The sequence below is a fragment of the Mobula birostris genome, chromosome 10 (genome assembly GCF_030028105.1).
Source record: "Mobula birostris isolate sMobBir1 chromosome 10, sMobBir1.hap1, whole genome shotgun sequence".
Classification (NCBI taxonomy): Eukaryota; Metazoa; Chordata; class Chondrichthyes; order Myliobatiformes; family Myliobatidae; genus Mobula; species Mobula birostris.
Window position 1 is genome coordinate 125,677,986 of NC_092379.1, and position 15,429 is coordinate 125,693,414.

The window sequence follows — 15,429 nt, forward strand, 5'->3', positions numbered from 1 at the left end:
AATGATCGTTTTGATGTTTTTGAGACTAAGTTCCAGTCGCTCGTGGCCTCAGAGGCTGATCAACAAGCCCGTGTGGCTAATCAAGAACCGCTAGCGACCATGAAGCACGCATGCAAGAGCTTGAAGCTAAGTACACAGAGCTAATGAAACAAAATAGCCAGCTCCAAGCTAAAGTGCTTGACTTAGAGGCCCATTCCCGGAGACACAACATTAAGATTGTAGGGATACAAGAGGGCGAAGAGGATGGTAAACCCATTGAATTTGTTTCCAGACTGATTTCCAAGTTGCTCGGGGAAGAGCATTTCCCGCACCCGGTTAAATTCGATCGTGCACACTGCTCTCTCCAGCCGAAGCCGGCCACCGGCGCTAAGCCACGCACTATCCTGCACGTATCCACCATTTTCAAGTGAAAGAGCTGATCTTGCACTGCGGCAGACTATGACCCATGGAGTACAAGGGAAACAAGGTTTTGATCTTCCCGGACTACACCAGTGAGGTGATGACTCAACGTCGCGCCTTTCGGGATGTACTGCAAACTCCGCGTGATGGAGGAGTCAGGCACACCCTGCGGTACCCGGCTAGGCTCTATATTTACCATCAGGACGGAGGAGCGTCTACAGTCTTCGATGACCCAAAGGAAACAGCACGGTTCTTGGAAAGGAATAACGCACGCAAAAGAGAGTAGATATACTGACACTGTTCATTCAGCTTATACTTGTGCTGGTTTACATGCTGGGATAAGGGGAGGGACCTGCTTGTTAAACGTAGCTTTACAATGCTCTATGCTGCACTGGGACTTAATTGCAGAGAATATTTTACGTATGTCTGTTATTGCAATGGTTGATTTCGAGTTGGTGTCATGAATGCCCAGCTTCAGGTGTGGACATTGGATAACTCTCCCCAGCCCTAATAGCATTTTTTTTAATGGTATTATATAGCTTGCGTTATAAATTTTCTCGGAGAGGGGGTTTGTGATAATTGTGTAATGTTAGTTACCTGCCCAGCAGCTCCTTTTGGGATGGAAATGGGGAACTATGTGTCTGGTTCAGGGAGACATGGGGGGAGGTGGGTTAGGGTGTGTGTTGTTCTTGTTTATGGTTCAGACATGTTGTTGTACTTTTTTGTGTGCTGTGTTTTTATGAGGCTGCCAGCCATTTTGCACTGTTTACTGTGTTCGTGCTCAACTGCAATAATCTCTTTTTTATTCTCATATGCAGAGGTCTCGTGGCAGAACGCAGTTGGCGGGGGGCAAAGATATTACAATAGTCTCGTGGAATGTTAAGGGGCTTGGTCATGTTGTTAAGAGGGACAAAGTTTTTAGAAATTTCAAATCTCTATCTGCAGATGTGATTTTTCTACAGGAAACCCATATCAAAGTAACTGAGCAACGCAGACTGAGTTCTAGCTGGATATCGCAGGTTTACCAGTCACCATTTACTTCTCATGCCTGTGGTGTGGCTATCCTCTTTAGGAAAAATATTTCATTTCAACTCACTTCCACGACCACAGATCCTCTTGGCAGGTATATCATGGTCTCTGGTACCATTAATTTGTTTCCGCTAACCTTCCTTAATATTTACGGTTCAAACACAGACGAGCCAAATTTTTTTAGGAAAGTTTTTGACTTACTTCTGGATGCCAGTAATTCAAATATAATAATCGGCGGTTACTTGAATTGCTACCTAGATCCATAGAGACTGTCCTCCCGCCTACCCCCAAATATCGTGTCAGTGTAGGTCCTAAAGAATTTGATTAAATCTAGGAATTTAGTAGGTATCTGGCGAGTTCAACATCCCACCGACAAGGACTATTCTTATTATTCTCATGTTCACAAATCTTATAGTAGAATAGACTATTTTTTGGTTGACTCTCATTTAATTTCTCGTGGTACCAATACAAAATATCGTAATATATTAATCTCTGACCCTAGCCCCTTGACAATGTCCCTAAATCTCTCCCTCCCCAAACAAATCTATTCCTGGTGTTTTAACCCCTCCCTACTCACTGACAAGAAATTTAGAGAAAATATCACCACCAGATTAAAAGATTTCATAGAAATTAACGATAATGGCGAGGTGTCAGATCCACACTCTGGGAGACATTAAAAGTTGTAATTTGCTGCTAAGAGGGAGAGAGAGTAGTAGTAGTAGTCATAGTCATACTTCATTGATCCCAGGGGAAATTGGTTTTCATTACAGTTTCACCATAAATAATTAAATAGTAATATGTAAATTATGCCAGGAAATGTCCAGGACCAGCTTATCGGCTCAGGGTATCTGACCATCCAAAGGAGGAGTTGTAAAGTTTGATAGCCACAGGTAGGAATGACCTCCTATGACGCTCTGTGTTGCATCTCGGAGGAATGAGTCTCTGGCTGAATGTACTCCTGTGCCCAACCAGTACATTATGTAGTGGATGGGAGACATTGTCCAAGATGGCATGCAACTTGGACAGCGTTCTCTTTTCAGACACCACCGTCAGATAGTCCAGTTCCATCCCCACAACATCACTGGCCTTACGAATGAGTTTGTTGATTCTGTTGGTGTCTGCTACCCTCAGCCTGCTGCCCCAGCACACAACAGCAAACATGATCGCACTGGCCACCACAGACTCATAGAACATCCTCAGCATCGTCCAGCAGATGTTAAAGGACCTCAGTCTCCTCAGGAAATAGAGATGGCTCTGACTGTCTCTATTTCCTGAGGAGAGTGGTGATTATTAGAGATTGAGAATACTTTCCCAACCCTCGAAGCGACATACCAGGCCTCGAAATCCTCTGAAGACTATAATAAGATAATGAAGCTTAAATATGAGTACAATTGCATTTTCGGTAGTTAAATAAATAACCTCCTCTTAAAATTAAGACAAAAGCATTTTGAAATGAGGGACAAGCCTGGGGGGCTCTTGGCGCGGTAACTTAGGGGCGCCCTGGCCTCAAGGTTAATCCACTGCATTAGATCGAGGGCAGGCACCCTGTTAACTAACCCCAAGGAGGTAAATGACTGTTTTAAAGAATTTTACAGTGAACTCTACATTTCTAAATGCGATGCCACTCAATCTGATTTGAATGACATTGATCCTCTTGTAATGCCGAAACTTAGCGACGCTGCTAGGGAGGACCTAGATTCTGACTTCATATTGGAAGAAATAGCCTCTGCCATTAAGTCATTTCCAGCCGGCAAGGCAGCTGGGCCAGATGGATTTGGCTGTGAATTTTATAAGAAGTTTTGGGATATCCTCGCTCCACTTCTCCTCAGAATGATATATTGCTCTGAGAGAGACAAAGCCTTGCCTAAAGCATTGTATGAGGCTAACATTTCCCTCATTCTAAAGAAAGGTAAAGAGGAAACAGACCCGGTCAGCTATAGGCCCATTGCACTCGAGAACTTCGATAGGAAGGTAATTACTAAAACGCTGGCTAACCGGCTAAATAAGCATTTGTCATCTATCATTCATCCTGATCAGACAGGATTCATCCCGGGCAGGTTCTCTTTTTCCAATGTTAGACGTCTCCTTAATACTATGTATGCTGATCATGGGAAAGCTAGTGGGGCAGCAATCTTATCCCTTGATGCACAGAAGGCTTTTGACCAGATTGAGTGGCCTTACATGTGTGAATCACCGTACAGGTTTGGGTTTGGCGAGTCACTTATATCCTGGGTAAAACTGATATACGCCAGCCCAATGTGTTCTATCGTAACCAATGGCGACAATTCAACTATGTTTCCCCTACACCGTTCAGTCCAGCAGGGTTGCCCTCTCTCGCTTTGCCGTCACAGTAGAGATCGTCGCCCTAAAAATAAGAAGTCACCCAAATATTGTGGGTTTGAAAGTGGGAGGTATTGAAACATTTATTAGTTTATATGCCCACAATGTGATACTGTACTTACAAACTCAGTCCCCCTCCTTCTAGATTTAATCACCTCTTTTGGCAGTCTATTGGGATACTCAATCAATTGGACAAAAAGTGACATAGTGCCTCTCCCCAACGTCTACATGCCGGTTTTTTTGGAAAGTGTCCCGTTTAAAGTAGTTAAAGATCACTTTACTTATCTTGGCTTGGCAAGACGCAAAGATCCTAAACTAATATTTAAATTAAACTTGGTGGAGTTTATCTCAAAACTTAAACAGAACATAGAAAGTTGGAAAACCCTACCTCTGTCCATGATTGGTTGTATAAATTCAATTAAAATGGTTTCCCTTCCTAGGTTTCTCTATCTTTGTCAAAATCTCCCCATTTTTGTTACATGAGCCTTCTTTAAAGAGTTGGACTCCATAATTTTGTCTTACATCTGGAATTACAAGAACCACAGGATTTTGAAAATTCATTTGCAAAAGCCCAAGTCTGATGGAATTACAAGAACCACAGGATTTCGAAAATTCATTTGCAAAAGCCCAAGTCTGATGGAATTACAAGAACCACAGGATTTCGAAAATTCATTTGCAAAAGCCCAAGTCTGAAGGAGGACTGGGATTACCTGTATTCAGACACTATTGCTGGGCTGTCAATAATAGGGCTCTAATGTTCTGGCAACAGGGGGCTCCAGATAACTTAGCCCCTGGGGCCCCCTTGTGGCCATGTATGGAATCTAACTCTGTTGTCAATTCCTTCTTGCCAGCCATGCTGTTCTCTAAGTTAGAAAAGCCTGGGACTTCAAAAAGTCTAAGTTCTGTTTTGAAAAACTCCATCAGAATTCTAAATCAGATTAGGAATGTTCTGAATTTACCAGAGACCTCTGTACAAACACCAATCTGTTTCAATCACTCCTTTCTACCCCCATGGCCAGATAAAACCTACCATGCTTGGAGGGAGAAGGGTCTAGTTTCTATTGAAGACCTGTACATAGAGGGATGGTTTGCAACATTTAGTCTGCTAAAAGAGAAATTTGAGCTGCCTCATTCGCACTTTTTTCGTTACTTACAAATTAGACACTATGTCCAATCCAAGATTTGTAATTTTGAAATCCTTCCAGGGAAGCATATATTTTTTGATATCTTAAAGAACCCTCCTGACACCAGGTATCTCGTTTCTAAGTTTGTAAGTTTGTTTGATGGTTGTACTATAGCCTCTACTGTGAGGATCAGGAAGGCCTGGAGAGAGAAATTAGGCACTGAATTATCCAAAACTGCCTGGGACAAGAGTTTATCTATGATACAGGCTTGCTCTGTTAACCGAAGACACCAAATGATCCAGTTTAAAGTTGTCCACCGTCTCCACTACTCTAAACTTCGATCGCACAGGATTTACTCTTCTGCCTCACCAATGTGTGATAGATGCCAAAGGACAGAGGCCACGTTGTCACACTCCTTTTGGTTTTGCCCTTCACTGACTGGATTTTGGTCCAAAATATTTGACTGGTTCTCAAAGGCCTATAAAAGATCCTTCCCCTTGGAAGCTTGTCTCACCACCTTTGGCTGTTCGCAATCCACTCTATGCTTCCCTACAGCCATACAACAGTCTCCGATGCTGGGGATGACTGTCGCTAAAAGACTTACCTTGAAGGAATAGAAATCACCCTCTCCCCCTTCCTTCTGGAGATGGATGGCTGACATGATCTCAGTCATACAGATGGAGAGACCCAGGTTCTTGAGAACCAATTCAATTATAAAATTTTCGGCTATCTGGGATCCATTTCTTGCTTACCTAGACGAGGCCAGGGGGCAGCTGAACAATATCCCCCCAGCTAATCTCTCACAGCCCTCATTCGAGACTTAATGTTTACCACTTTTGAGCACTCTGTATAACAGGCATCCCTCTAATGTTATGTCCCCTTTTTCTTTTTTTTTTGCTTATTTTATTTTTACACATGTATGAGCTTATATGTCTTGTTGACTTTATTGTTTTTTGAAACTTTTGAAAATAAAGTATTAAAAAAAAAGAGATGGGGAGATTTTAAATTGATTTTTTTTTTTCATCTGTATTTACTGGGGAGATAACACAGAGTATATAGAAGTAAGACAAACTAGGAATGAGGTCATGGACCCTGTAAAATTTACAGTGGAGGAGGTGTTTGCTGCCTTGAGGCAAATTAGGGTAGATAAATCCCCAGCGCCTGACAAGGAGTTCCCTCGGACCTTGTGGTAGGCAAGTACAAAGATACTTAAATCATCCTTAGTGCCAGGCGAGGTTACGGAGGATTGGAGGATAGCGAATGCTGTTCTGCTGTTTAAGAAAGGCTCTAAAAATGAACCAGGAAATTACAGGCTGGTGAGCCCGATATCAGTAGTAAAGGTATTCTAAGGGACTAGATATATTTGGATATGCAGCATGACAGATAGATGGACTAGGGAAAGTCAACATGGCTTTGTGTGTGGTAGGCCGTGTCTAACCAATTTTATAGAATTTTTCAAGGAAGTTCCAAGGAAAGTTGATGAAGGTGAGGCAGTGGCGGTTGCCTGCATGGACTTTGGCAATGTCCTGTATGAGAGGTTGGTCAAGAAGGTTCAGTCGCTCGACATTCAAGATGAGATAGTAAACTAGATTAGATATTGGCTTTGCGGGAGAAGCCAGAGAGTGGTAGCAAATGACTGGCTCTCTGACTGGAGGTTTGTGACTAGTGGAGTGCCACAGGGATTGGTGCTGGATGTTGTTTGTCATCTATAATCAATGACCTGGATAATTATGTGGTTAACTGGATCAGTAAGTTTACAGATGACACCAAGATTGGGAGTGTAGTGGACAGCGAGGAAGGCTATCATGGCTTGCAGAGGTATCTGAACCAGCTGCAAAAATGGGCTGGAAAATGGCACATGGAACTTGGTGCAAACAAACGTGAGGTGCTACACTTTGGTAGGACCAATCAGGGTAGGTCTTACATAGTGAACGGTAGGGCACTGGGGAGTGCTGTAGAACATGGGTCCACAATTCATTGTAAGTGGCAACATGTGTTGATAGGATTGTGAAGAAAACTTTGGTAAATTGGCCTTCATAAGTCAAGTATTGAGTACAGGAGATGGGATGTTCTGTTCGTATCGTATAAGACGTTGGTCAGGCCAAATTTGGAGCACTGTATGCAGTTTTGGTCACCTACCTACAGGAAAGATGCAAGTAAGGTTGAAAGAATACAGAGAAAATTTACAAGGATGTTGCTGGGACTGGAGTACCTGAGGTATAAGGAAAGATTGAATAGTTCAGGACTTTATTCCTTGGAACGGTGAAGATTGAGGGGAGATTTGATAGAGGTATACAAAATTATGAACAGTATAGATAGGTGTAAATGCAAGCAGGCTTTTTCCACTGAGGTTGGGTGGGACTACAACTAGAGGTCAAAGGCTAAAGGTGAAAGGTGAAAAGTTTAAGGGGAATATGAGGGAAAATTTCTTCATTCAGAGGTTCATGAGAGTGTGGAATCAGCTGCCAGCGCAAGTGGCGCATGTGAGCTCAATTTCAACTTTTAAGAGAAGTTTGGATAGGTACATGGATGGCGGGGTATGGAGGGCTATGGACCCAGTGCAGGTCAATGGGAGTAGGCAGCTTAAATGCTTCAATGGGGACTAGATGGGCTGGAGGGCCAGTTTCTGTGCTGTACTTTCCTACGACTATGTCATGAAATTTGTTGTTTTGCGGCAACAGTACAGTATAATGAAAATTCTACAAGTTACAATAGGAATTATAAAAAATAATTCAGTAGAGCAAGAAGAGAGCAAAGTAGCAAAGTTCTGCTCATGAGTTCGTGGACTGTTCAGAAATCTAAAGGTAGAGGGGAAGAAACTGTTCCAAAAATGTTCAGTGTGTGTCTTTTAGCTCCTGTACTTTCTTGCTGATGGTAGCAATGAGAAGAAGGCATGTCCTGGACGAGAGCATCCTTCACGATGAATGCCGCTTTCTGAATGTGTTCTCGAGGGTGGGGAGGCTAGTGCCCATGACAGAGTTGGCTGAGCTTTTTACTTATTTGTGCATTGGCACCTCCATACCAGATGGTGATACAAAGAGTCAGAATGCTCTTTATGGTACTAATGTAGAAATGTGATAGATCCTTTGATGACATACCAAATCTCTTTGACTCTGACTGAAATAGAGCCACTGTTGTGCCTCCTTCATAAGTGCATCAGGGATTTTTTTTTTGCACAGAAACTTGAAGCCGCTCCCCCTTCCTACTGCTGGCTTCTCGATGCGGACTGGGGTGTGTTCTCCCAACTTTCCCTTACTGTCACCCTTGCTTAAGGTGTAAGCCACCAAAAGCCAGCAAAATTAGTTCTGCTCAGACAAACTACTTAAAAGCTCCAAGAAGTGGAAAGAATGAAACTGGAGGACTGTGGTTCTTGGCACTGGGGTGATTGAAGTTAACGTGGCAGATCCAGCAGTAATGGCAGTATGATAGCACACTCAAGCTTTAAAAGGCCAGCAATTGAAGGAGAAATAATTAAAAAACAAATGGCACTTCAGAGTTCCAGTCTGTGACAAGGCATAGAGTTGGAGTAAAGAAATTGTTAATTTTAACACAGTAAAACTCTGGTAGAAAAATGAGCATGTGGAACAATGCACAAATGAGATTTTGACTGGCTGAATACAGAGAGTTATTTTATACTTAATTGACATTAGCATTTTGTACTTAATGTATCTAAAGAAAACATTAATAATATGAAATTGCAAATCTTGGTGGCTTACCTGGAATACCGTGTGGTCCAGGAGGTCCTGGTAAACCAGGAAAACCATTACCAGTAGTGACGCAGTGAGTACAGGTATCTCCCTTATCACCTACACAATTGACAGACAGAGAAGGAAAAAATATTACTCATTTGAAACCACTGTAAAAATGGTTGCCTTGACTCTTTAAAATTTTCCTCTGCATAATATATATATATCTCTGGCCTCAAAGAGTGAGCATCACTTAAAGGTGTTTCAAGTAAAGCAGAAATGAGGGCTCATGGTACCTCTATTTCATACCTAGTCAAACTCTGAGGTACACCTAGTAACACAAATGAAAATAGGGCAGAATTTTGTCTGTTGCTCCTATTGTATCAACCTTTCTAATTTTGTTCAACAAGTTCAACTTTGTTTCTGATGTGTAATTCTAAATGTAAGAGAGCAAACATACAGTATCAGAAAAAAATAGCGCTTACATTTGTTGAAGTTGAAGTAGAATTTACTCGCTGGAGTTTAGAAGAATGAAAGGGGATCTCATTAAAATCTATCAAATATTTTAAAGACTAGATAGAGTGGATGTGAAAGGGATGTTTCCAAAAGTGGGTGAGTCCAAGACCAGAGGGCACAACCTCAGAATATGAGGTCTTTAGAACGGAGATGAGGAGGAATTTCTTTAGCCAGAGGGAGGTGAATCTGTGGAAGGCAATGTCATAGATGCCTGTAAAGGCATCAAAGGTTATGGGGAGAAGGTAAGAGAATGGGGGTGAGAGGGATAATAATTCAGCGATGATGGAATGGCAGAGCAGATTCGATGTGCTGAAGGACCTAATTCTGCTCCTATGTCTCATGGTCTTAACTTGGTTGGTGGAAGGAAGGGAAGATGTTTGTTGTACATCAGGTAAATACCACGTTCACTGTTCATTGGATATACAGTACAATACAACTTCAGGAGAGATTATCAAAAAGACATGTCAATGTGCATTGGATGTTCCAGTCTCCAGTAATATGGCATTGGTTTGAGCACCTTGTTATGTTGCTCTATGGCACAAATGTTAGCCTACCCATTTTATTTCAGACACAGATAGTCAACCGAACACTGTAGTATCGTTCATACTTAGCATAGCAAATGAAAAGTAAATCTATAATTGCTCATATACTGTGCTTTAAAGAATGGAAAATGAAATACAGTGGTGGCTCTGTCATACTCCATTGAAAAATGCAATGCTATTGAAATCAATAAAATTAAATTTCAAAAGTAAAGCACAATTAGCACCTGCTACTGTTTTCTATGTTTAACCATAGAGACCTAGTCTGAATCTCTATTCTAGAGGCCTTTACAGCTAAAAAGGAATTAATTTGATTAGTGATTAACAATTCCCACAAGATTGTGACCCAGATGAGATATTCACCAGTGTTCAGATACCTCCCGTCTCACATTACTCCAATGGCAGAGTAATCCAAGATCAAGGCTTTATATTTTCTGAACAGTGTCATCCATTCAATGGACTGCTCCGGCAATGGAGGCTCCCTGATTAGAGCAATCGAACACAAGGCTGAAAAACAAATGTAAAAAGGTCATACCTTTCAGTCCAGTTTCTCCAGGAAAACCTGGTGGTCCTGGCAACCCGGGTAACCCTTCCGGTCCTGGCTGGCATCGTATTCCAGATGGAACTAAAAAAATGAACAGACTAATTCAAATTCACCGCAGCACTGATTAACTTCTCAAGGCAACAATATATTTGACATCATCAATGCAGACATTTGCCTTAAGATCTGTTTATGAAACAATTACCATATTCATTACCAGTAGAGCTTTTATCGAAGCATTCCACAATGGCGTTACACTGTAATTATATTGTTAGGAATCATATGATACAAAGAATATAAAATTATTACAATAGGTACAAAATGGATTACATGTGGTTATAAACTTTTCCTTTTTTTTGGCGTGTCTGTGCGTGTGTGTCTGTGTGCATCCACGCGTGTGCAATGTTGGCGGGACGATGTCTTTTTCATGCCTTTACAAGGCGCGGAGCGAGAGAGAGAGAGAGACTGCGTGGCACGCAGACATTTCGCAGTATTTTTTCCCTTTATTTTACCAGGTCGAGTTGTGATCTCGACACTCAACTCGGCACAGATGGAAAGCGTACTCGGGAGCAGACCCAGCTAGGTTCAAATCCGGGAACCTCCGTTCCAGAGTTCTGCACTGATGTCATTGTGCCACCAGCCGGCCGGGTTATGAACTTTTCAAGAAAAAAAGAGAACCCAGTATAGATAAATAGCATATTTAACTTGTCTAGAATTCTTCTAGAGCAGGTTTTTCCAACCTGGGGTCTATGGAGCCCTCGGTTAATGGCAGGGGTCCATGGCATAAAAAAGGTTTGAACTTCCACACGAGAGATTGCTTCGACCTGTGAGGAAGTACAAAACCAAAGGTTAACCTCAGACTCTGACAAAGAAATCAACCCGGTGATTCAGAAACCTCATCATCCACAACGCGGTGGGAATGTGAACCTGAAAAGAGCCGGGTGTGACTGAAGTGAATACTACAGGTGCATGTAAGAGTAGAGAAAGTGAAGGGTGATAAACTGATGGACTTCGCTGAGGAAACAAGGGAGGAGGTTATGGAAGCACGAATATCAGGATGGATTAATTATGCTGAAATACTCCCTTCTCCTTTGCCCCTTACACCACTGGTGTGTAGAGCAGCAATGAAATCTCCATCTCTGGCAGGCAGGGCTTCCTCTCGACTTCCACCACTATCAGTCATGCAAGTCCTGGGTGGAGACTGAAGGACACCCTTGCACACAGACGTGGGATTCTTCAGTGCAGCTTTGCTTCTGTAACAACTTTGTTGGACTAGTCAGGGTTGTCAGTTCTAGAGCTGAACCCCCGAACCTGGAGAACCGGTGGACCACTCTTAGTTTGGCCTTGACTTTTTGACCTGCTTGACGTGTGTGACCCTGCCAAGAGCCAAGCATAAAGCCCTGGCCCCAGCCAGCATAGGTCTCTGGGTCACTGAGGCACGCAGGCATGCAAGCCTCCAAGTCACTGGCTGCTATGTATTAAATTCCATGTCATCTCGCATCCCATTTTAGAAATAAGGCATTCTGCTAAAGTTGTTAGAAAGCAGGAGATGGACCTTTTTTTCTTTTAACTGGTAATGTTGGGAATTGCATTGGCATTGAAGAAAGTACCTCACTTGTGCTACAGAAAAACTAAAATTTTCTCAGATACCTTACTTATGAAGCTCAACACTGTTTAACCTCAGTGTTCACCTCATGCTTTCAGCTGTCAAAATTCTGGCTACAGGCTATAGAGCTGTTTTTTTTCTTTCGTTTCATTCTTCTGGTCACACTCTCACTTTTGAGTGAGCTAGCCTTGTGTTGAAGCCCAGCTCAGGTCCTCAGCGCCTAAACTAAGCGTACGCTTTAAAGCAGTAGTGAAGGTGGCTGCATTGTTAGAGCCATGGATCTGAGCAAGTGTTAACCTGAGGACTCAACAGCCAGTGTAACTGGATCTGAAAAGCTCCCAGGACAATGTAAAGAGCAGTGCCTCTGTCCAGTCAGGATCAATATGTGAACTCATTGAAACCCACTGAATGTTAAAAGGCCTTGAAAGAGTGGATATTTCCTGTGGTGGGAGAGTCTAAGACCAAAGGACACAACCTCAGAACAGAAAGGCATCCACTTGGAATGGAGATGAGGCAGAACTTCTTTAGCAAGAGAGCTGTGAATCCATGCAATTCGTTGCCACAGGTGGCTGTGGAGGCCAAGTGATTTGGTATATTTAAGGCAGAAGTTAGTCAGGGTGCCTTAGAATCAGATTCTTGATTAGTCAGGGTGAGAAGGGATATGAGGAGAAGTCAGGAGGCTGGGCCTGAGAGGAAAAGTGGATCAGCCATGATGTAATGGCAGAGCAGACTCGATGGACCAAATGGCTTTATTCTGCTCCTATAATTTGTGGTCTAATGGCTTTTTCCACTTAATCTGCTATTTGTGGAGTATCATCTTGCAACTATTAGTCACAATCTGGGCAGATGAATTGATAAGAAAAGTTCAGAGGGATGTAGATAAAACACCGGGAAATGGAACTAGCTTAGGGCATGTCGGCCAGCACCGATAAGTAAGGTCAAAAGGATTGTTTCCATGTTGTGGCTCTACAAAATACCATCAATTTGTTGTCACCTCCTTGGCAGGACCTCAGGAATACAAGAGAAACAAACTCTTCTTTTCTTCTTTTTCCTATTTGGAATATTCCTTTGCATCATACTAAGACATATGTTTTACAGGTTAATTTAACCAGATACTTAGTTATGGATTTAAGAATTATTTAAGCAAGACATTTACATGTACAAATTACAACTCTGTGAAGACACTACTGCATTAGAAATTTACCTGGAGTGCCATCGGAATAACCAGGGAGTCCTGGAGGACCACGGGGGCCTGGAGGACCAGGTTGTCCTGGTGGCCCTGGAATTGCATATCCAGCTGGGCCTTCATCGCCTTTCTGACCCCTTTCACCTGGAAAGCCAGGAGTGCCTGGTGGTCCCATGTTGGACTGACCTGTAGAAAATGAAGAAAGGCAACATAAACAAGTTTAAGAAAGGAAACATTGTTTGGATTTTAAAGACCCACAGCTGAAATAACCCTACTGCCAGAAGCCATTCTGGATCCTAACATTTCACGTCAATAAATATTTAACCATCGCTTGACGAATTTCAGTTCTAATTCATCAATATTATGATGTGAAAGGCATTGGGGTGCTCACTATGATAACCATAGTAACAGAAGTTCTCCTTCACCCAGAGAATACCAGTGCAGTGGCAGTGAGACAGAGCATTGGAACATGCTTATTAATATTCCCAACTCTCAAAGCTGTGCAAAGATAGGCAGGAAAAAAAAAGAATTATTTTGGGCATTGTGGAATGAGTTTGAATAGCATTGTTTTGGGAGCAAAGCATCAAACTGAAGGACTTGCCTCACCTCATGTTACTGCTTTATTATGGGACAAACCCACGGAAAAGGCTCAAATTTCAATCTCTTACCTACACTACCGGATAAGAAAAGATGAAAATAGTGAAAAGTGCCTATGTGATTTGCTTGACATTCCTGTTCTGAAGAGCTATGAATTTAGCGACATGACCATGATGCAGTTTGACTTGATGAAGATTAACTTGTTTACTGACACGATCCTAATTGCAATTCCTTCTCTGCTTACAATTCCAGACAAAAAAATCAGCAGAGCAGTGCAAGTTAGAGCGGTATTTCTTACTAACTCACGCACAATGCAGCGTGAGTTGGTGCGGTATTTCTTCATAACTCATGAACAATGCAGTGTAACTCATGCACAATGCAGCACAAGTTAGTGTGGTATTTCTTCATGACTCACACACAATGCTCAACCTCTCATCGAAGGGCAATTCAGGACTTAGTCAGCAAGCAGAACAGTTATGGGGGACTTGGAGGGTCAGGCCCACAACCTTGGATGCGGAATCAGCTCTGTTAACTTTGATTAATGAAAGATATTGGGCTCTGAGATACATTTTTAAATTTAATATTTAGTGATACAGCACGTTAACAGGCACTTCCAGCCCAAAAAACCTTTGCTGCCACAAAGAACCCATGTGATTGATTAACCTACGAACCCGTATGTCTTTGGAATGTGGGAGGAAACCAGAGCATCCAGAGGAAACCCATGTCGCCATGGCAAAAACGTACAAACTCCTTACAGACAGTGGCAGATTTAAACCTGTGGTTTAATAGCGTTACACTAACCGCTACACTACCATGCCAACCTTTTTAAAAGCTGGAGCAGGGCCACTCAAGAGGGAACTGAAGCAACACACTCACTGAACAAAGACAGGTAAATATCTGAACTCTCTCCCAAAAAGCCTAGTGACTACAGAGAAAACCAAGAAACCGTGGGCCCCCAAGGGTTTCAGGAAGGATTGAGCTAATGTGGGAGAATATAGGTGAGCTGCTGATTGTAGAAAACGCAACTGAGGACTGGAATTTTCTACCTTCTAGTGGACACTCACTGGCAAAATGCATTTAAGGCAGCTATCAATACATTATGGGAAATTAGAGAAAAAAGAAATATGCATGTCAGGAAAAAGGGTGGGGCTACAGATTAGCCAGGATCTTCCCAAAAGTATCAAAATGTGGACTGTCAAAATATTACTTACAGGAAGAAAAATAACCAAGTTGTCTATTTTCATTTCCCCATCTTCCTCTAAAATTGATATTTATAGTTTTGCTCTAGGTCTGTCACAAAGGGTGGATGGCTTATTCCAACTTCTACTTCTTACACTCTTCGTAGGCTTGAGAGGCTGAATAGCAATTGCATCCTTACAAACCAAATCTATGGGGTATAGATCAAGCATTTTTACACCTCTGCTTCCTTAATCACAGCTTCTCATTGAGACAGCAGGACCAGGGACAAAATGACCCTCCCAATACGAATGCCAGGAGAAAAACCAAATTGTATTTGGATTGGGCACAACCAATCTTCCAGTGGGGTGTTGTTCTAAGTAATTCAATATGCCTAGATTTTGCAACAGTATGCCAAATTAAGTTTGCTCTCCCAGGAATGGCCATGTATTGACATACAAATAGCTCCAGGCAAGAGCTTACAGAGGCTGTAAGAGATGATGTGACTCAATACAGTGCAGGAAAGAAGAGTTTTGAGAAATCTAATAGAATGAATTGGGATATCATAGATAACTGGTTTTTGTTAGGATTTTATACCAGTGGAGATCTTCTGGTCTACTTACGCACAAAAAATTTGGTTATATCTGACTGTTCTGTATATTTTGGATACTTAGCTGACTTCACTTTAAT

The 15,429-nt window shown here is 42.2% G+C and overlaps 1 protein-coding gene across 2 annotated transcripts in view; it reads right to left on the reverse strand.

Annotated features, from left to right (window-relative positions):
- The window catches only part of col4a5 (collagen, type IV, alpha 5 (Alport syndrome)), a 310,200-nt gene that overhangs the window by 147,257 nt on the left and 147,514 nt on the right, over positions 1–15,429 (reverse strand). For both annotated transcript variants that reach the window (XM_072270935.1, XM_072270934.1), the window contains 3 exons: positions 12,985–13,152; positions 10,169–10,258; positions 8,609–8,698 (listed from right to left, as the gene is read on the reverse strand). In XM_072270935.1, coding sequence (XP_072127036.1) covers positions 8,609–8,698; positions 10,169–10,258; positions 12,985–13,152 — 348 coding nt within the window. The remainder of the gene's footprint in view (positions 1–8,608; positions 8,699–10,168; positions 10,259–12,984; positions 13,153–15,429) is intronic.